Below are 21,449 nucleotides of genomic sequence, written 5' to 3'. Positions count from 1 at the left end.
AAGAAGAATAGGATAGAGCACCGGCTAAGTAGCTCGAAAAACCAGAGACTAAAAGAAGGTGGGATTCGAGGGCCAGAAAAAGGAATAAAATTAAAACAGATTTCTTTCTGAAATAATTTTGGCGTGAAAGACGGGGAGCTGGAAGAATAAAACAGAAATTAAACAAATAAAAACAGACAGAGATCTTGAACAAACCAAATGGAGGGCGCCATCGGTCTTACTCTTCAGCAAATTAACAAATATATACATAACTAAACTTTCCTGATATAAAATTTATGTTGTTTCGTCCTAAATCAACTACCTTTTGAAGTGAAATTGGAAAGAGATAATGTAATAAGCCAAAAAAAAAAAAAGAAAATATACAATTTTACATGTGATACATATTACAGTGTTACATGTTACAGTGATACATATAGTTAATAAATAATTGAAAATAAAAATCCTAGTAAGATATGATGGTTGAAAAATGGAATAATCAATTAGTTTTTATTGTTTGTACTGTTCAATGAAATTTAAATAAACCCAAAAATAACATACAGGAATATTTGAGATATATATTACACTCAGACACTAGATTGTTACCAAGAATTCTGCATTCTTACCTAAAAGAGAATTTTCTCTTTTGTTTATATTTTCTTCTTTTTGTAACAGGGTGATGGACCTAAACTAGTCCGAGAATTATTTAGGGTAGCTGAAGAGCATGCTCCTTCCATTGTATTTATAGATGAAATCGACGCTGTTGGTACGAAGAGGTACGATTCCAATTCTGGCGGTGAAAGAGAAATTCAGAGAACTATGTTAGAGTTATTGAATCAGTTGGATGGATTCGATTCAAGGGGCGACGTAAAGGTATGCAACTTTTACTTTACTTGATTTATCATGAAACCAGTCAAACACAATTATTATTGTAATTTATTATTATATTATGTATGGACCGTTCACTCTTGTTAGAGTATCATCGTCATCAATCAGCCAATTGCGTCCACTGCTGAACATAGGCCTCCCTCAGTTATTTTCAGTGTTCTCTACACTGAGCCGCTTGTAGCCAGTTTCCTGTCACTCTTTTTATGTCGTCTGTCCATCTAGTCATGGGTCGTCCTCGGCTTCTTTTATAGTTTCTGGCCTCCATTCCATGATTCGTCGTGTCCACGTTTCATCTTGTGTTCTAGCTAAGTGCCCTGCCCAGTTCCACTTAAAGCGTCATAGCTCTTTCGATGACGTCTTGAACTCCTGATCTCATTGCCTGAGTTGTTGGTTTGTTATGTGGTCTCGAAGGCTCACGTTCAGCATTGCACGTTCCATGGCTCATTGTGTAGCTCTGAGTTTATTCGCGGATTTTTGCGTCAGTGTTAAAGTCTCTGCTCCATAAGTTTGTACAGGTGGTACAGTTTGAATGGTGTTATACTATAGGTCGCTCAAATACCATGAGCTCTTTCAATTCATTTCACGAGGTGGATTAGTCCGCTGTTTCCTTTAGTCGTCGTTCATAGGTTGTGATGTTTTTTTGCCTTCTCTACTATCTTCTTCCACTCTCTCCAGTCCTGAATCATTTCTCTCCAGTTTGCAATTTCCATCTTTGATATATCGTCTAACAGTTCATCTTCTCATCTTATTTTTAGTCTTCCTCTTGGTCTATTTTTATTGGTTTCCAGTTTATTATCTTCTTGATAAATTTTTCTACCCCCCTTCTTTGTTTGTGCCCAAACCATCTGAGCCTTTGTGCTTTAATGAATCTGACTATATTTTCTCCTTCAGTTATATTTAATATTTCATGGTACATCAGCTTTCTATCTTCCCCTGTTTCTGTCATTACTGGGCCATATATTCTTCTCATAATTTTTATCTCAATTATTCTTAACTTTTATTCGTCTTTTTCGTAAGGCACATTACCTCTGTTCCATAGGCTATCGCTGGTCTAATTGCATCTGTATATATTTTTTTGATTTTGTTGTTTTGTTCAGGTTTTTAGTATTCTATTTACTGAGTGTGTAATCATACAATGTTCATTCTTTTCTCTTATCTTTTGTATAAAGGGTCATTCCATATCAATTCAACACACCTATTTTCCGCCCCCTCTTCAGATTTGGAATACTCACAGTGGCTAATAAGAGAAACAAAAATTCAAAATTTTAAATTTTTATCTCAAGCCGTTTCCGAAATATGGTTATGTAAAGTTTTCCAAAAAGGTCCAAAACACCCCGATCATACTTTATTGGAATGGTTGTAGAAGCTGACCTAATTGAGCTAGAATGCTGGGAGAGGAATATCTTTTGTATAAAGGGTCATTCCATATCAATTCAACACACCTATTTTCCGCCCCCTCTTCAGATTTGGAATACTCACAGTGGCTAATAAGAGAAACAAAAATTCAAAATTTTAAATTTTTATCTCAAGCCGTTTCCGAAATATGGTTATGTAAAGTTTTCCAAAAAGGTCCAAAACACCCCGATCACACTTTATTGGAATGGTTGTAGAAGCTGACCTAATTGAGCTAGAATGCTGGGACAGGTATCATTTTGCAGCATTTTAAAAGCACTTTACAGTGATATATACAGCATGATGCTGCGATAAACAAGTTTTTCTCAAACAAAAAAAAAATATATTTTGATTATGTTTTTTTTTTCAAAAAGTACATAATTTAAAATTTTCATAATAGTGGAGTCAATGAAGGTTTTCACCTCCGATTTCGTTGAAACTCCATCGATTTTCATGAAAATTAGTACGTATGTAGAGGATACCTCAAGAAAGAAAGGTGACATGGTGCCAACTTGCGCTTTTACCCTGGGGGTGGATGCCACCCCTTCTCGGGGGTGAAAATTATTTTATTAAAAATAATACCACTAATCGATAGAGGGATAAATTATAAGTAAAATTTGTTATATAAAGTTATTTCAATAAATCAATAGTTTTTGAGTTATTAAAGATCAAAAGTTTTGATTTTTCCTGAAAAAATTCCATGTTTTAAAGCAGTTTTTCATAAATAACTCAAAACCAATAAGTTTCTTCAAAAAAGTTGTTGTTACCATAATCGAAGATAATATAAAAATAAATAAGCTCCTTATTCGAAAAATCCCTTTTACATATACAAAGTGAGTTATATGCAATTGAATGTATATTTTTTTTCCGCGAGTACTCAAATCTTATTATTCAAGCTTAAATAACAGGAAAACGATGCACTTTGTTAAATAGAGATACTAAACATTTTAATAAAGTACTTAAAGGTAAGTATCAAAAAGCTATATAAGAAGTCGATAGCATCAAAATTAAGCAAGTTATGATGGAAATAAGAGGACCCTTTCAGATTTTTTAGGGAAGAATGAAAAATGAAACCTACGTCATTTCCACAAAAATTAAAATTTATAGTAACCCATTTAAAACTTTATTTATTTTATAATGAGTAATAACTTCAACAATTTTGACCGGTTTAGAATGCATATTTTTGAAAAAAATACGATTAAAAAAAATTAGAATTTTTCAAATTTTCGTGAAGTTCATTTTCTTTTGATAATAACTCCAAAAATACTCGTTATACTTAAAAAATGGTAGAGAACAAAATTTTAGTTTTAACTTTATTTAAGCTTTTTCTTTTTTAATATTTTTTTATGACAAAAAATAACCCAGATAGAAACATTTAAAACGTAAATTTTACTGCGAGAACCATGTAACCGGGGCCCTTTCACCTTGTATTTAAAAAAAAAATAAAGGATTTACAAAATTATGTTTAATACAATGTCATAGACCTTTCACTTAGCTTTGTAATGGTTTTTGGATAATTCTCATATTTCAAAAATTAACAAAGTTATTTAAAAAAAACCAATAACATTTTCTTTGAAAAAATTTTATAGCGGAGATTTTGTATGTATACAGGTTGTGGGAAGAAGTCCAATTAGTCGTTTGTTGTAGGAGATATAAAAAAAGTTTATTTAGGTGAGATTGGGGCATATATAATATCAGAATTTAAATACATTTCCAAATATACAGGGCCACCCATATTGACAGGGTGAAACAAAATTATCTTTTGTTTAATGGAACAGCCTGTATATTTTTACATTTTTGGATTCTCCTTTATGTTTTATTTCTTAAAATATCAGGTTTTGTGATGTTATACGAAGTAGTTTAAAAGATAATTACGTTTTTTTTCAAATTTCATAGCAATATTCACCCCCTGTATAATTGTAGTGATTTGATATCAGAAAATCAATTTATGTTCAAGTGATTTTTAATATGGTCTATTATTGTTAAAAATTATTAATCTAGCAAAACGTTTAATTTTAGGTAATGCAGGGTTGGTCGAAACTGAATGAGTGAAACTGTAATGTGCATTGTAATGAAATGCTATTGTATGGCACTTTATTATTTCCCACCCTGCCAATGAGAACTGAATTTATTTTTGAAATTCCTAACTTTATATCTTTAATTATTTTAAATATTGTAAACGATTAAAAAACAATCAAATTAAATTGAAATGAATATCCAGTGTATATCTTCCACATTTACTTCATATTTAACGTAGCCTGTACCATAACATTGCACAGATTATTATCCCTGTATAGCAACGATATACCATGAATGTGAACTCATACTTGAGAAATGTCCTACATCCAGTCTCGCAAAAAAAGGGATTCCTCAAACATAATATATATGCAGACAAAATCAGCCAAAGTGATTTGCGATATCTAATGAAAGGTCTGTTCCGTTTGTTTGTAGAATTTTATTTGATTGGCTTTAATTACTAAAATAAATAAATTTTCAATTATATTTTATGTATTTGTGGAAAAGGAAACCTAGCATTAGTGGCCACATTTCCATAACGGCCAATTGTTTTTTATTTTTAGTTGCCGTTATTGACAGGTTTTACTGTACCAATAATATTTTATTAAATTATAAAACATTATTTAAATAAAAAATTTATAAACTTGATAAAAGAAAGTTTGTTTAGAATTTACTCCTCTATCTAATTATGGGGTTATTTTTAATAAAATAGTGTTCACCCATGAGAAGGGGTAACATCCACCCCCAGGATAAAAACGCAAGTTGGTACCACATCACTTTTGTTTCTTGAGGTATGTTCTAACTACTTACTAATTTTCATTAAAATTGATGGAGGTTCAACGAAATCAGGGGTGAAAACCTTCAGCGACTGCCTTTTTGGAAATATAAAAGAATAATTTTTTTCGTGATTGTCAATTTGCTAATTTTCTGATTTTTGGTTCCTATAAGGTTTGAAAAATTAACAAAAATTATAAATCATGCACATAAATGTAAAAAAATATTTATTTTACTTAATTAAACGAGATTGCTTGAGCCAGAATGCTGAAATCTGCATTTTATCATTAAAAAAAAGGTAGATTTCACCCCTAAAATGCAGAAAGCGCAACTTGGTGCCATATCACTTTTGTTTTTTGAGGTATCCTCTAACTACTCAACAATTTTCATGAAAATCGATGAAGGTTCAAGGAAATCGTGGGTGAAAACATTCAGTGACTACACTTTCAGAAATATAGAAGAATAAGGTTTTCGTGATTTTCGACTTGTTAATTTTCGGAATTTTTGGTTGCTATAAGGTTCGCAAAATAAAAAAAAATATAATTCATGCACATAATTATAAAAAAAATATTTATTTTTCTTAATTAAACGAGATTACTTGCGCCATAATGCGGAAATCTGTATTTTTTACAATTTAAAAATTAGGGGTGTATTGCACCCCTAAAAGGCAAAAGCGCAAGTTGATGCTATATAACTTTTATTTGTTGAGGTATCCTCTAACTACTTACCGATTTTCATGAAAATCGATGAAGGTTCAACGAAATAGGAAGTGAGAACTTACAGTGACTGCACTTTCAGAAATCTAAAAAATAATTTTAAAAATGGGGTGTATTTCACCCCTAAAATGCAAAAAGCGCAAGTTGGCACTATGTCACCTTTTTTCCTTGAGGTATCCTTTAACCACTCACCAATTTTTATGAAAATCGATGGAGGTTCAACGAAATCTGAGGTAATAACTCATATCCACCTTCATTGACTCCACTATAATATTCCTACAAATACATAGTACTGTTGTTAATAACATATAAAAATTTTATCATGGGATGGTGATGGGTTCAACATAAAAACAATAAATTTCACACATACAGTATTGTGCAAATGAAAGGAATAAATTCATAATGTCATAAGTTGGCAATTTTAAGGAAAAATTCCGAAACAGGTCGATTTTTATTTTTAAATTGTATATTTTTGGCATATATGTATCATACTATTGACGTCATCCATCTGGGCGTGATGACCTAATCGATGATTTTTTAAATGAGACTATAGGTCGTGTGTTAGCTCATTTGAAAGGTTATTTAATTCTCTGCTCAGTAATATAAACAATAACATAATTATTTATACAGAGTGGCAAAAAAGTTGTTTTTAATTAAATTAATTGACAAAAAAGAAAAATGTATGCAATTCATCTGTTTCTGGCAACAGTAAAATATATTTTAAATTAAATAAATTACATACACTCTTCTTTTTTTTGTCAATTAATTTAATTAAGAAAAAGTTTTTGCCACACTGTATAAATAATTATATTATTGTTTATATTACTGAATAGAGAATTGAATAACCTTTCAAATGAGGTAACACACGACCTATAGTCTCATTTAAAAAATCATCGATTACGTCATCACGCCCAGATTGATGACGTCACTAGTATGATGCATATGCCAAAAAATTAAAATTTAAAAATAAAAATCGACCTGTTTCGGGATTTTTCCTTAAAGTTGCCAACTTGCGACATTACGAATTTATTCCTTTCATTTGCACCATACTGTATGTGTGAATTTTTTTTTTAAGTTTAACCCATCAACATTCCGTAATAAAAATTTCATATGTTATTAACAACAGTACTATGTGTTTGTAGGAATATTAGGAAAAATTTAAATTATGTACTTTTTGGAAAAAAACTTAATCAAAATATATATTTTTTTGTTTGAGAAAAACTTGTTTATCGTAGCATCATGCTGTATATATCACTGTAAAGAGCTTTAAAAATGCTGCAAAATGACACCTCTCCCAGCATTCTAGCTCAATCAGGTCAGCTTCTACAACCATCCCAATAAAGTATTGTCGCGGTGTTTTGGATCTTTTTGGAAAACTTTACATAATCATATTTCGGAAACGGCTTGACATAAAAATTTGAAAATTTTGTATTTTTCTTCGCCTAATCATCCACTATAAATACTCTAAATTTTAACAAAATCTAAATAGGTCAGGAAAAAAAATTCAAAGTATTTTGATTTGACCTGGAATAGCTCTAAAGTGTTGGTTAAAAAGCTACAATAATAGCGATAGATTAAATAAAAGGTTTTGAAAGAATGGAGGACAAGCTGTTCGCTTGTTCTCCATTCTTCTGGTATTTTATTTGATCTTACAATATTGTCAATCAATGTTGACAGTTGATCCCTCATTACCGCTCCCCCATTTTTCAACATGGGGTACAAAATTTTCATGTAGTATCTCATCTTTATCTGCAGCTTTTCTGTTCTTTAGTTTTTCAAGTATTTTTTATACTTTATGCTTGCTTATGCGAACTTCTTCATTTATGGTAATTTCTGGTGTTTGTGGTTCCAACGTCATTTGTTGTTCTTCGTGCTCCAGTTGTTTGAGAAGCGTTCCCAGTGCTCGTTTTTAATTCTACTCACAAGTGCATGTTTTTATTTCTTATTCTCTTGTAACCCTCATACGCTTGTGTCTTATTTGAAACGTACTTCAGGTAAGCTTTTTCTTTTCCTTAAGTATTTTTCCTTCACCTCTGTACAGAACCACTATCATTTTTTACTTTTCCTACAAGTGCATGTATTCAGTTTTTTATTGTCTTGTAATTATCGTATGCTTCTTGTTTCTTGGTTGCGATGTATTTCAGGTAAGCTTTTTTTGCAACTGAATAAAAATGGTATACATTTTTGTTTTATATTAGTATTACTCCTTTAGAGTAACTAGGTCCATTTTCCGTTGGAACTTTACCAAGCTGCAGACGGGGGTTGTGAATTGCAACGTTTAGAATTCCTTCATTTTGTCTTTACTGTGGCATCCATCTGGCTTGCAAATTTTAGAAGCCTTGGAGGTGTCACCAGGGAAATGGACCAATAAGTTTTCAATTTAAAAATCTTTTAGTAATGTTTTTAATATTTTTCAATATTATTAATGTTGCTATTAGGATTGAAAACTTTACCTTACCTTTTTCTTTCTTTACATTTTCCTGATTTTTCAACTTCTGTGCAAAACCATGGAATGGATCTTCATCTTAGGAATGATATATTTCTCCGATAGAGTTGAAACCAATTTCAAAAATCAGAAGATTGCAACAGGTCGCTAGAAGCCGAACAGAAAGACGATGAATCTTGGAGCTGGCCAGGATCCACAAAGGATTGTCAAGCCAAAGATGATGCCGATGATCTTGTGGAGTTATCCTGTAGGCAGATCAACCATGACCTTTGTGGTATATTGGTGTATTCTGCTTTTTTGTTAATATCGTGTTTGTATTCACATTTTGCACAGTACCAATCTATGAACGCTTCCTATTTCTGCTGATATTAGTGCACTTACATCCAAGACTTGATAAGGGTGTAAGTCTCTGGCCGAGAAAACTTAGTCTATCATAGATATTTTGGTTTCAAAAGTGTATTTGTATTGCTCTTTGTGAGAGAAAAAATTATTATTAATACGTAATTCATTTATGCTGCAGAGGTCCATAAGAAGACCAGAATATTAACATATACACGTGACATTCGAATAGATTTTAAACTGTACTGATACAAACATCTACCCATTTAGCAGGATTTCTTTTCTGTTTCTGTTTGTATTGATGATTAGCCTTTGTATTTGAGACAAATAATTTTTTATTTTTAGGTTATCATGGCGACGAACCGTATAGAAACTCTAGATCCTGCCCTTATTAGACCTGGTCGTATCGATAGAAAGATCGAGTTCCCTCTCCCCGACGAAAAGACAAAGAAACGCATTTTCAACATTCACACGTCTCGTATGACCTTGGCTGAAGACGTCAACTTACAAGAGCTCATAATGGCCAAGGACGATCTTTCAGGAGCAGACATTAAGGTAATTATTTTTGTTTTGTAAGTAGTTTGGGGAATGATATTAAAATTATTAAAACCACTAACTGATTACATTTATCTTTGAAACAGTGTTTTTGAAGAAAAAGTCTTGAACTAAAAGTTTAGGCAAAATTATGAAACACTAGAGCGACTTAAGACCAGCGCATTTATAAATAGATTTTTAAATACAGCACCTATCAACTAAAAATACCAAACCCTTCTTTCAGTGCGTCACAGTTCATCGAATTCTCTCTAACGCATTAAATTGCAAGTGACAGAAAATAACGTACGTCCATGATTATTACACATAAAGAATTAGAACAGAACTCATAAAATTATGTATTTGTTGACGGTAGTCGCATACTTTCACGATGTCAAGGGTTAAAATTACAATTGCCATTCTATTAGGTTAGTACATTTCGACATTTTATAGTGAACATTTTATTTTATATTTTAAATTAATATTCAGACAAATATGTATATATAAATAGTTAGATAATTTATATAAATATAAAAATATCTGAAATATACATATAAATATTGTGGCAATTATCAGATTTGAGTAAAATGTCATGCAATGATTTGCAACATTCTTAAAATTCTATATGACGTCAAAATTAATGACGCATTGAAAGAAAGGTTGGGTACAGTTGAGTCCACGAGTCTTTACCCGTGCGTCATCATTGAAAGCATACGAGACATAAGTCGGAAATTTACTAAACGCAACAGCAAGTGACAGAAAGTGGGTATTACTCCGATCACGGGTTATAGTACACTATATTATGACGTTATCAAATAAATAGAATGTCAAATTGAAGTTTTGCTTTAACATTTTTGTGCATAATTACAGCTACATTTGAAGTAGCTTAATAAATTCTTTTATTATCATTGATTAATAAATAAATAAACAATTTATAAAAAAATTCAGCAAAATATTTTCTTTTTGTTATTTTATTCACTTAGGCGGAACATTAAACATAAGCATTCCTTAACTGTGTGAATTTATTTATTTATTTTATTTATCGTATGGCAATTACAACACATTTAGAACAAAATTACAAACACTAGTAATATAGGTATATGACAAACTTTAAATAGTTACAAACAAACATCAAGTGTATTAATATAATCAATTGACTCTGAAGTTGCAAACAGGAAGTCTTCAGGGCTACCATTGTAGGATCTTGAGGGACACTCTTCAATAATGTGGTCAATGGTTTGGTTCTCCCCACAGTCACATTGAGACGGGTTCTTTCCCCATTTATGCAGCATGTATGCACATCTGCCATGTCTGGTTCGGATCCTATTTAGAGTGGACCATGTTTTACGTGGAAGATCAAAACCTGGTGGCTTGTGGGTAATGCAGGGCATGTTATTTTGCCATGCGTTCCTTTCTTGGGACCATGCATTCGTGGTGTTGAACTCCTCATGTATCATTCTTGCCGTTTTTCTCGGTATCCTCGGTATCTTGGTGGATCAGCAGATTTATATTGTTCATGATCTTTTTGTATTCACGTGTAAGTGCGTCAACTCGTCGTAAATGTGGAGGTGGGATGTGACTTAATATTGGAAGCCATTGGGTGGGAGTTAAGTTAATTGTACCAGCTATCATCCTCATAGTGCTGTGCAGCTGAGTGTCGACCTTTTTTACGTGTGGGCTGTGTAGCCAAACTGGAGCACAATATTCAGCGGTCGAGAAAACAAGGGCTAAGGCAGTAGAGCGAAGAGTGGAAGCCGATGCTCCCCAGGTGGTACCGCAGAGCTTCTGTATGATGTTATTTCTTGTACTCAACTTTTGGGCAGTTTTTGTTAGATGCTCTTTAAATGATAGCGTTCTGTCTAGTGTTACGCCCAGGTAGTTAGGTGTTTTGTTGTGGGTAAGTGTGGTATTTTCAAACCGTATGTTGAGTTCCTTTCCAGCAAGTTTATTGTTCAGGTGAAAGCAACTAACTTCTGTTTTGGATGCATTTGGTTGAAGTCGCCACTTGCGAAAATATTTGCCCAATATAATATATAAGTCTGCCGTCAGAACTTCTTCGGACGTTTCTAGTGTTCTGCATCCTGTAGTGAGGGCCCAGTCATCAGCGTATCCGAACTTTCTTGATTGTGTTTCCAGCATATCTGCTAAGTATAAGCTAAATAGTAGTGGAGAGAGCACTGACCCCTGTGGTAGGCCATTCTTGAGTTTCTTTGGTGGGCTGATATCTGTGCCCATCACTACTTGAAACATTCGGTCGTTGAGCATGCTATCTATTAGGCGTGCTATTGGTTTACAGGGGATTGCACGGAGAATTTTGTATATGAGGCTCTCTCTCCATACTGTATCGTAAGCTGCCGAGAGATCAATAAATGCCGCTGAAGTTTTAAGTCTTCTTTGGAAACCCGCTTCGATGTAGGTGGTAAGTGACATTACCTGGTCCGCGCAGCTTCGTTCTGGTCGGACAACTGTGACAATGAGGTTAGCTTTGTACGTTGTCAAAATTAATCGTAAAATAACATAAACTTACCATAAAATTTCAAATTCCAATATAAAATAGTTGTGAAAACAACTGTTTGTATACTATAAAAATCTTTAAAATGCAAAAATTCGACAAAATGACAGCAAAAAATTCAACAAACCGACAGCCACAAAAGTAAACAAACCCAAAACGTCAGAAGTTGTACTTAAAATATGTGAAAACAGCCCCAATCGTCTTTTTTTTGTACCTATCTCTTTTCAATCATAAAAATAACATGTGTTTTTACTTAATAACAGACGGTAGCTGGTTTTCATCAGTTTAATGCATGGAAGAAAATGATGCTAGATAAAAAGTATGTGTTTTATCTTGCCAGGTATTAATGACGCACGGGTAAAGACTCGTGGACTCAAGTGTATAAACTGTAGCAACTTTTTGCATTGTGTTCGGGATGACGTCAGGAAAAAAGTACAAGAGAAAAATGGGTGGAAATAATTGCATTTGTGGTGCAAACAATGCATCCAAAAGTGCATAAATATGTCAAAATTAGTATATTAAGGGGTAGTTTTTGTTATTTCGGGGTTTTGGGGTCGCTGATCACGAATTTGTCAGCAGAGCCAACTCCCTGAGCACCTGGTGCCCACGGTCACTACTGAGACACGTCATCTTACGAAGTTTCGAGGGTTTTCGGCACTGAATTGATGCAAACATATTATTCTGTGGTTTTTGGGGTTGCTGAACACGAATGTGACATCAGAACCGACCCTCAGGGCACCTATCGCCCAAAGTGACTGATATGAACGTCATCTTCTGGAATTTTGAGGTTTCCCGATACAAAATTAATGCAAACACAGTACTCGGGGATTTTCGGTGTTGCTGATTATGAATATGCCGTAGGTGAAAGCCTGTCGAGTATCTGTCTTTCCTGCCAAAAACTCTCGAAACTCCAGAAGATGACGTACCTTAGCAGTGACCCTGAGAGAAATTAGAGAAAGCTCTCAGACTTTCGGTTCTAAAGTTGCATAATTGGAAGTAATGTTTTAAAGTCGCCGAAATAGTACAACCGATATATTTTTCGACGGGCCTTAGCAAGACGACAATAAATACACACCCAAACATGGAATCATCTGATATTTCTTACTATTTCTTGCGAATTTAAAAAAACGAACACACGCAGTCAAACAATATTTATTTTAAAGCAATTTAATAACAAATACATAACAATTAAATAAAACAATAAAGTATTTAACAAACAAATTGAAAGTATTTGCTTTAAAGTAAATAGCATACAAAATTTCAATGTAGAACGAAAAATGTTTAAATTGTTTTTATTTATTTTTTTTTGTATTTTGTGATAGTCAGTGTTATCACCTCTAGTCCTTTTGCAAGCTTCACTTTGCGTGGGCAGGCTCCTCATCAAATTATCAACATTTTGTTGGGATAGGTTGCTCCATACTTTAAGGGGTTACATAGGTCTTGCGGGTAAAAAAGTGACTTTTTAAAAAAATTTAATCTCAAAAACTAAAAATTATTTTTATTTATAATTGGAACATGTAAAAGTATAGTACTTAAGGTACTCTCAAAAAAATTTTCAGCCAAAAATATTCATTTTTGTAGAGTTGACTGCAATTTTTCGATTTTTTTGCGGTGGGCAGCATAAATAGTCCAGTCTCATTTAAAATCAAAAAATCAAAAAGTTTCTTGTAGTTTATACCTCTGGCTAGTGAATGAACGAAGGAATTTTTTTAGGTGAAGTCGTTTGTTTTTTAAAAATAAACTACTTTAAAAATGGTAATTTTTGAAAAAATGAGACAAATTGGTGTCGAAAATGTGTTTAAACTTATGTAAAATCTTCGAATTTAATTCTTTTTTACATTCCTTCATTCATTCACTAGCCATAGGTATAAACTACAAGAAACTTTTTGATTTTAGTTGAGACTGGACTTATTTATGCTGCCCACCCCAAAAAAAATGCTGTTGTCGAAAAATTGCAGTCAACTCTACAAAAATGAATATTTTTGGTTAAAATTTTTTTGAGAGTACCTTAAGTACTATACTTTTACATGTTCCAATTATAAATAAAAATAATTTTTAGTTTTTGAGATATAATTTTTTTTAAATTCACTTTTTTTACCCTTAAGACCTATGTAACCCCTTAAGAGCAACTTGTACTAGCCGTGCGGTATTTTGTGGATTATCCCGGCGAGCTCTAATTTTCTTTTAAGCATATCCCAAAAATACTCTATAGGATTAGGCTCGGGTGAGCAAGCAGGCCACTCCAAACAAGGGATACCTTATGCTTCAATGATGTCTGTAATCACTCGAATGGTATGTTGAGGTCCATTATCATGCAATAAAATAAAATTTTCCCCTGTTGCACCTCTCCAGAGCCTAACTACAGGTTATCAACATACCTGTGAGCAGTTAAATTTGATTGGATGAACATTAAAGGAGTTTTTTTACGGATCACAATTCCTCTCCAGAACATTACACTTCCCCTTGTATGTTTGTGGACAGATCTGACAATTTTTCATTCTTGCTTGTCTTCCTCGACCTCTAAGTACACGATTTCGTGGGTCATCTGATTTTACACAAATCCTGACTTTTTTTGAAAATAGCACATTTTGTCAATTCCCAATGTTCCAGTTTTGGTGGTGAGGACACCAATTTAGGCGATCAATCTTGTGCCGCCTGGATAACTCGGGAACCCATAACTGTCTCCTGCTGTATACTTCTTGGTACGAACTCTTCTTCTTATCTTTTCAACTGAAACAGTTACACCTGTAGCTTTCAAAAGCTGCCTTTGGAGCTGCAGGTGAGAAATGGTTGGGTGTCTTCCAGCTGATTGGACAATTAAACGATCGTGGAGAGCCGTTATTACTTTTGGCGACTTTCTCTTGCTTTATTTTTGAGCTTTCCTAGTTCCTGTTACGTAGCACAGGTTTCGGACAGAACGCCCTGTATTACGATTAATTATTTATATGGGAAATAAGCCACAATTAAAACGAAAAAATAATTTTATTAACGTTTCGACGCCCAAATCGGGTGCCGTTATTATTATTACTGTATTACGCCTAGCTCTACAGTTACGCCCATCTGAGAACATTACTTTCTCCACAAGACCAATAATTTTTCCTCGTTGTAAGGTTTATAACCCCACATGAGGCATATTTTCGTTTTTGGACGCAAAAGTTAGTTTATTTATTATCGTTCAATTTGCAACTCAAGCAAATAACCTATACCGTACCGAGCTGTACTATCCGATTGTCTTATATATTTGTTTATTTTCAATAAAAACTTTTATTCTTCACAACAATTACAAGTTTAAAAAAAAAATAAATATTACTTTTAAATACATGGTGATTCCATTATAAGTGTGGGTGTGTGTATACACTTATGGTTTTTTATACCACATCCGGTTAAAAAGGTGTAACCGGAAGTGCCACATTATAGTCGCAGAAATCGTCATGTGATATATCAATCATCGCGTGTTGAAAAATGGTGCTCGAATATTTAGTTTCGGTTTTGATGTCATTTCCGTTTAGAAAGTTATGATCGAAAATGTGGCAAAACTGACTCAAAATTAGTGAAATCGTATATCAATCGACGCAAAGTTACACGAATAGTTCAAATATCGACTTACAGCTCTATTTCTGGTCACGTTGTATGAAAACCTAGGACTACGAAATCAAATTGCTTGTTTTTGGTTGTTTTCCTCAAAATCATGTTTTTGCTGTCCTGCATGTATAAATAAATAAACTACACTCAGGTGCAAAAAAATCGATCCACTAAAAATTTGGTCATTTTTTGAAGTTTCGAATTTCCTAAACCTGTTGTTGGATTTAACTGATTTTTTTTTATCACGTTATAGCCTTATTCATTGATAATATCGCTGTAATAATATTAGGGGAGTGCAATTAGAACGAGAAGATACAATGTTTCGGAAAAAATCAAACAAGGTTATATTTTTCTAAAACTTTTTTTGTTAGTTTATAAATATGTTAAAGTAAAAAGTTCTACTCACAAATTGCGCCGCTAATTGTTTATTAATTTTTTAAACAATAACAATTGTTTTGTATAAATAATGTTAAGAATATGGGTGAATTCAACATTTTATTTTAATAAAAAATGTTTTTATTATAGTTTTGATTATGCTGAACCCGAATCTGACAATACAATTTGCAAATTCAAAATGGCGGATTCAAAATGGCGGATTTTTTCCTAAAATTCCTTAAAAAGCAGTTGTAAAATCCGAATTTTTTTTTAAAAAACGTGTTTGTTTACATATATGTGGATATTTTTGAGAGGTTGCTGAACCTGAATCAAATTTTGATAATTTAAATTATAAAATGGCAGATCCAAAATGGCGGATAACTTAAAAAATAGTTGTAAAATCATAATTTCTTTACAAAATGTATTTATTTCTACATATATTTATTTTTGAGAGCTTTGATAAACCTAACTTAAATGTTAACATTATAAACTATAAAATGGCGGATTTTCTAAAAAGAACATAAAAAAGAACATTTTTCTAAAACATTTATTGTCTTTATTTTTAACAGGTTGTTGAATCTGAATTAAAGATTAAAAATTTAAATTTCAAAATGGCGGATCCAAAATGGCGGATATTTAAATGAAAAACAAGTAGAATCCAATCAAACAAATATGGAACTTCATTCTTAAAAAAAGATAAACAAATAATTTTCACAAAAATATTAAAAATTAAAACTTATTAGAAAGAAAGAACCAATTATTCAAAATCTATCTCTTCAATATTCAAAAAATTGTTGGAATGGAATCATAAATAAAAAGTTATTCTTAGTAAAAAGCTGTGCATATTCTAAAACTTTAAATGCAATCATAAAATATCAATTTTTATCAATTTTGTACAAGATATGTCAATAAATAAAAATTTCAGTTAGTACCTATATTTTTCACAATACTGAAAATTGTTATTATGGAAAGTTGTTCAGAATTAAAAACGATGTGTCAATATGCAATTACACTTTTATGCAATTTTTTTACATAATACCTCGTATAATATTGATAAAATATAATATTTTATATTTGCATATTAAGTGTTAGACCATGCACAGCTATTTATGACGAATAACTTTCTTCATAAAATTAATAATAAATCAGTTATCATAAATAATAAGTGAAAATTTAATGAGGTTTGGTATAATTAATTTGAAACAATATTAAAAAAAACAAATTTTCGATTAGAAGGATATAATTACATATTGGAACATAGTTTTTAATTCCAAACAACATTTCTTTATAAAAATTTTCGATATTGTGAAATATAAAGGTACTTTACTCTTGAGTGAAATTCATATTTTTTGACATACCTCGTACAAAATTAACAAAATTTGATATTTGATGGTTGCATCTTATGTTATATACGATGCAGAGTATTTTATAAAGAATAACTTTTTTTCGTAAAACTGATATTAAAAAAGTTATCAATAGGTTCCAAGTTACGCAGACATACTGTATAAGAGCTAAAAAAAATTTTTTTTGTTGAACATTTATTATTTTTGAAGCTTATTATTAAATTAATTTTAGGTAAGTTTTACAGAAAAAAGTTTTGATCACTCTGTATATACATTTTTTCAGCTGGTAATTTTCGGTTTTTGTATTACATTTTTGTTATCTTTCTTAGTTTTCTCAAAAAGAAATTGTTTATTTCATTTTTAGTCTAAAATAATTCAGTGTTTTTTAAAGATTACATCCTAGGCTTTAAAAAAATATTAAAAAAATTGTATTAGATTTATTCAAACTTGAGTAATACCGTCTTAAAGTGGTGGGAATTCTGTAGAACTACGAAGTTTTCAAAAATTACATTTTTTGAGACAGCGTGTTATTTGAATTAGATTTTTGAGATTTTTTTTGAATGAAACATCGTTTAGTAAGATTATTGAGAGGTAAGTTGTGCAAATTTGAGAGCTTTGTAAGTAAAATTGTATTAGTTACACATTTTTAAATCATTTTTAAACAAAATTCATGTAAGTCTCACTTTCCGCCCACACCGTACTTATGTCCATACATTTTATTTCTTTTTATTACAACCATAAGATAGCTTATTTTATCTTCTTTCATGTCCAATTTGTAAAATTTCTTTTGATCCATTAGTTAAAGAATTACATTAAAAAAACTCAACCGTGCACTTCTTCCAACGCTAGTTTACATTGCGCCAATGTGTGTGAGAAGGGTGACTTTAGCGTTATAAATAAAAAATTACAGAAGCTAGAGATTTAATTTTAGAAAAATCTTTATATAAGGTTTTTTTTGTAAAATTTTCTGAATTTTTCAATGGTCAAGTCAGTTTTTTTCTAAAAATTATATTTTCGGAGTTATTTAAAAAAACATCTAACTTCGCTGTTCATTTGTTTAATAAAAAATGAAGCACCCACTTATCGAGTAGAACTTTTTGATATGTTGTTTATTAAACATTTCTTAATGAAATTACAAAAAGTTTTATCTTGTTTGATTTTTTCCAAAGTGAAAATCTAAATGCACTCCCCTATATTGTTGCTAGACAGTCAAACTGTCTTTGTATACCGGGTGTACGAATCAAACTGTGCATACATTTTATTTCTTTTTATTACAACCATAAGATAGCTTATTTTATCTTCTTTCATGTCCAATTTGTAAAATTTCTTTTGATCCATTAGTTAAAGAATTACATTAAAAAAACTCAACCGTGCACTTCTTCCAACGCTAGTTTACATTGCGCCAATGTGTGTGAGAAGGGTGACTTTAGCGTTATAAATAAAAAATTACAGAAGCTAGAGATTTAATTTTAGAAAAATCTTTATATAAGGTTTTTTTTGTAAAATTTTCTGAATTTTTCAACGGTCAAGTCAGTTTTTTTCTAAAAATTATATTTTCGGAGTTATTTAAAAAAACATCTAACTTCGCTGTTCATTTGTTTAATAAAAAATGAAGCACCCACTTATCGAGTAGAACTTTTTGATATGTTGTTTATTAAACATTTCCTAATGAAATTACAAAAAGTTTTATCTTGTTTGATTTTTTCCGAAGTGAAAATCTAAATGCACTCCCCTATATTGTTGCTAGACAGTCAAACTGTCTTTGTATACCGGGTGTACGAATCAAACTGTGCCTTTTTCTCAAAGTTCGCATCACCCTGTGGACTATTCTGGCATTTATAAAATACTGAAATTAAAACCTAACTATAGCCCCAGGTTTTCTTAACATTTTGTCTTTCGATTCATTCGCTTATATTGGATAATGAAAAAGTTAGGTACTTTAACAACTGGCCATGGTCGTCATCAGTACAGGGTGTTTCTAAATAAGTGTGACAAACTTTAGGGGGTAATTTTACATGAGAAAATAATCACAATTTGCTTTATAACCAAAATGTCCGCAAACGCTTCGATTCCGAGATACGGGATGTTCAATATTTTTTTACAAACTGACGATTTATTTATTGCTTTAGAACCAGTTGAGAGATGCAAATCAAATTTGGTGGGTTTTAAGACGTAGTTATTGCACATTTTTTGACATACAATTAATAATTTTATATTCACCATTGGCGCGCAAACGGGTATTATGACCCATAATATTACCCGTACGCACATAATATTACGTACCCGTAATGGTGAATATAAAATTCTTAATTGTATGTCAAAAAATGTGCAATAACTATGTCTTAAAACCCACCAAATTTGATTTGCATATCTCAACTGGTTTTAAAGCAATAAATTGATTATTACATATGACATATGATTATTAAGCAAACTGTCATTATTTTTATGTGTAAAATTACCCCTTAAAGTTTGCCGCACTTATTTCAAAAAACCCTGTACTGATGACGAACATGGCCAGTTGTTAAAGTACCTAACTTTTTTATTATCCAACATAAGCGAATGAATCGAAAGACAAAATATTAAGAAAACCTGAGGCTATAGTTAGGTTTTAATTTCAGTATTTTATAAGTGCTAGAATAGTCCACAAGGTGATGCGAACTTTGAGAAAAAAACACAGTTTGATTCGTACACTCAGTATACAATGACAGTTTTGTGTCATTGTAGCAATAATTAGTGACAGTGTAGCAACAATTGTCTAGCAACAATATTATTACAGCGATATTGTCAATGAATAAGGCTATAACGTGCTAAAAAAATCACTTAAATCGAACTACAGGTTTAGGAATTTCGAAACTTCAAAAATGACCAAATTTTTAGTGGATCGTTTTTTTTTGCACCTGAGTGTATGTTGTAATAAACTATTGCTTATTTGTAATAATTAATCATTATTTTTCACCATTTTTAGGCTATTTGTACTGAAGCGGGTCTAATGGCGTTGCGAGAAAGACGAATGAAAGTGATGAATGAAGATTTCAAGAAGTCCAAGGAAAGCGTGCTTTATCGTAAGAAGGAAGGCACTCCGGAAGGACTCTATCTTTAAATACTTAGTTTGAGTTGCAATTATACATTTTATTTAATTTTTGGTAATAAATAATTTCTAAATATTATTAGTTTTTTAACAGCCATAAAATGTCATCAAAAACCGTTACATCCGTCAATATATCGCCGCTTCGCAAGAACGTAGACTTAAGTCAAAATTTGACGAAATTGACTTAATAATTCAGATCTACTAAAAATAAAAGTATCTATCGCGTGAATAAAGACTGATTACGTTAATAATAATAGTCGCTAAGAGATGGCACCAAGTGTCTATATTTGTTTGGCGCGAAAGTAGTTAAATACTTAACATTTTCGTATGAATGCAGACCCAAGTTAGTTACGCCGCAGAATGTGAAGCAATTTGTGTGTTTACTTCTCGTCAAGGACGACTGTTCTTATATTTACGTTTAGTTTTTGTGAAATTATCTCTAAAATAAGGACCCTTTTTGTAGTTAGGTCAGCGTTTTAACAAAGTTGAAGTAAATGTTTTTAAGGAAAAAAGACTCAACTCTAATATGGGTAACAAAATGATAAAATTTAACCATTTTAACACTTTACAAATTTATCTAGTTATCACAGTTTGTATTTAGATATATTTCTAACAAAACTGTATAGGTAATTTCTTTAAAGTAATAACTTGTTCGAAGTTATGCCCATAATCATATCTATAAAATTTTAAAATGTCTCCTCTAAAATCGTCTTTTTTTACTTAAGCCTACGTTCTTGCGAAGCGGCGATATGTGGGTAAACGAAATATACATATAAAAAAAGAATGTGTGTGTACTTTATACGCACGTAGGAAGTTATACTTCTACATAAATTCAAAGAAATAAATATTCTTAACAGGTTATTTGTATTTTATTTAACAATTAAACTAACTTTCTTACCTATGGGTAACACTTTTAAATTTTTTTTATTAAAACGATAAAAAAACAAAAAAAAAAGAATATGAATCGTCCGGGATTTGAACCCGGGCCCTCTCGATCTCCGGTCACACGCTCTCCCACTGAGCTATATTCCCTTCGCTTTGACAGGTTACAAGATTTCTCATACTTAATAGACCAAGTGAAGTATACAAAAATACTTTAAATATACTTTAAATATGTTATTATAAAATATCTTATTCCCGAGGAAGACAAATCCAAAGACACAAAAATTATAATAAATAATACATTTACTAAAAACACTAATATATCCTTTTAATGACTTATTTGCGCTGACAGCGCTGATACATACATATCTTGAAAGATTAGCAACGAACTAAATACTGTGTCTCAGCATTTCATATCGCTGTCCACTCATTACACGTCCCAGATGTAACAACACCTTTAACGTCAATAATGTGCTTTGCCTTTTTAGGAGATAATGCAATCAACACGAGTTGTCGGTTGTCAGAGTTATTTACACAGATAAAAATAAATCGATTTTTAAATACAGAACCTATCGACTTGGAAGTTTTT

The 21,449-nt window shown here is 31.6% G+C and overlaps 1 protein-coding gene across 1 annotated transcript in view; it reads left to right on the top strand.

The window, feature by feature from the left end:
- Nucleotides 1-20,057, top strand: part of LOC114343822 (26S proteasome regulatory subunit 4) — a 56,234-nt gene extending 36,177 nt beyond the window's left edge. The window contains exons 5-7 of the mRNA XM_028294669.2: nucleotides 652-849; nucleotides 8,893-9,102; nucleotides 19,856-20,057. Of these exons, the coding sequence (XP_028150470.1) occupies nucleotides 652-849; nucleotides 8,893-9,102; nucleotides 19,856-19,990 (543 nt within the window). The 3' untranslated portion in view covers nucleotides 19,991-20,057. The remainder of the gene's footprint in view (nucleotides 1-651; nucleotides 850-8,892; nucleotides 9,103-19,855) is intronic.
- Nucleotides 20,058-21,449: the final 1,392 nt, after the last annotated feature.

This window comes from Diabrotica virgifera, chromosome 2, assembly GCF_917563875.1.
Source record: "Diabrotica virgifera virgifera chromosome 2, PGI_DIABVI_V3a".
Lineage (NCBI taxonomy): Eukaryota > Metazoa > Arthropoda > Insecta > Coleoptera > Chrysomelidae > Diabrotica > Diabrotica virgifera.
This window is presented reverse-complemented; position numbering and strand designations above follow the sequence as displayed.